Source organism: Vigna unguiculata, chromosome 9 (genome assembly GCF_037176805.1).
Source record: "Vigna unguiculata cultivar grain cowpea cultivar isolate G323 ecotype 2 chromosome 9, ASM3717680v1, whole genome shotgun sequence".
In the NCBI taxonomy this organism is placed as follows: Eukaryota; Viridiplantae; Streptophyta; class Magnoliopsida; order Fabales; family Fabaceae; genus Vigna; species Vigna unguiculata.
The window spans coordinates 20415819-20417231 of record NC_140800.1 but is presented as its reverse complement, the minus strand read 5'-3'; the positions used below and the strand labels follow the sequence as shown (position 1 = coordinate 20417231).

The following is a 1413-nucleotide window of genomic DNA, read 5'->3' as shown; positions in this document are numbered from 1 at the left end:
GCATTGGTCACACCAAATGGCATAACCACATACTTGTAGTTCCCATATCTGGATCTGAAAGTAGTCTTCTCAACATCTTTTCCCTTCACCAGAATCTGATGATAACCCGACCGTAGATCAATCTTGGAGAACACTGCCGCTCCATGCAACTGATCCATCAAATCATCTATTCTTGGCAAGGGATACTTGTTTTTGATAGTCAGCTTGTTCAACTGCCTATAGTCCACACACAACCTTTAGCTACCATATTTCTTCTTTACTAGCAAAATAGGCGCTCCCCACGGCGAAGCACTTGGCCGTATAAACTGCTTCTCAAGCAATTCCTCTATCTGCCTCTTTAACTCCATCAACTCCGCTGGAGCCATGCGGTAAGGCGCTATCGACACAGGACCAACTCCTGGTACTAAGTCTTTGGAGAACTCGACTTCTCTCCAAGGGGGTAAACTTGGCACCTCTTCAGGAAAGACATCCTCAAATTCCCAGACCACGGGTATCACTATTATTCTTTCCTCCTTCTCAACTTCTATCCTGGCATAGATCATATAGCATTGTGCGTTGTCCTGGATTTCCTTCATAACCCCATGGGAAGACAACAACTCAGGCTCCTCTAAGTTGGAGAACAACATCTTCTTCTCCCGACAGTCGATGAGAATGCGATTGGTGGACAGCCAATCCATCCCTAAGATCACATCTAGCCCTTGCAGAGGGAGGCATATGAGATTGACTTTATACATGCGTCCCTATACTTCCACTGGACACCTGGTGTCGCAACCAAGATCGCGGCGGGACGACGAAAATAATTTAAAAAAAAAGAACAGAGGAGTCGCCATCATAGTTTATTATGGAAAACTATAGAAAAACCTTAAAAAGAATAGTCTTCGAAACCAAATTTGGATTCGGGAGTCGGTTACGTGTGGGGAAGGTATTAGCACCCCACAACGCTCGTCTTAAGACGGTTCCCTCTTTAATTAAGTGTGCAAGATAGAATTCGATGTTTAAAATATTTGTTATTCCCCAAAAATCAAACAAATAAAAAACACATACAAAAATATTAAAGATTAAAACAAAATTATTTTTTTATTTTTTTGGGCCCGACGAGGATTGTACCTCGCTCCTACGTATTTTCATTTGGAAAATTAGGGATAACGTAGTTCTTTGTAAAAAAAAATTTTGTTTGATATTATTATTTTGTTTTTTAAATTTTTTAGATTTTAATATATATTTTTTTGTATTAACATCAAGAGAACCCGAGATTTTACATGATAAAAGATTTCCTTATCAAGCAAATCCGAGATTTGACATGATATTTAAAATGATTTTATAATTTTTTATTTTTATTACTATTAATTAAAAGATAATTAAAAATGTTTTGATTATCAACAAGTCCGAGACTTGACATGATATTCAATACTT

At 37.9% G+C, this 1413-nt stretch overlaps 1 protein-coding gene across 1 annotated transcript; it reads right to left on the bottom strand.

Annotated features, from left to right (window-relative positions):
• Positions 1 to 236: 236 nt before the first annotated feature.
• On the bottom strand, positions 237 to 677 carry LOC114163532 (uncharacterized). Its single transcript, XM_028047836.1, has one exon. The coding sequence runs from the start codon at positions 675 to 677 to the stop codon at positions 237 to 239; it is 441 nt and encodes a 146-aa protein (XP_027903637.1).
• Positions 678 to 1413: the final 736 nt, after the last annotated feature.

Coding starts and splice junctions, on each gene's coding strand:
- LOC114163532 (XM_028047836.1), bottom strand. CDS start 677: ATGGATTGGCTGTCCACCAATCGCATTCTCATCGACTGTCGGGAGAAG.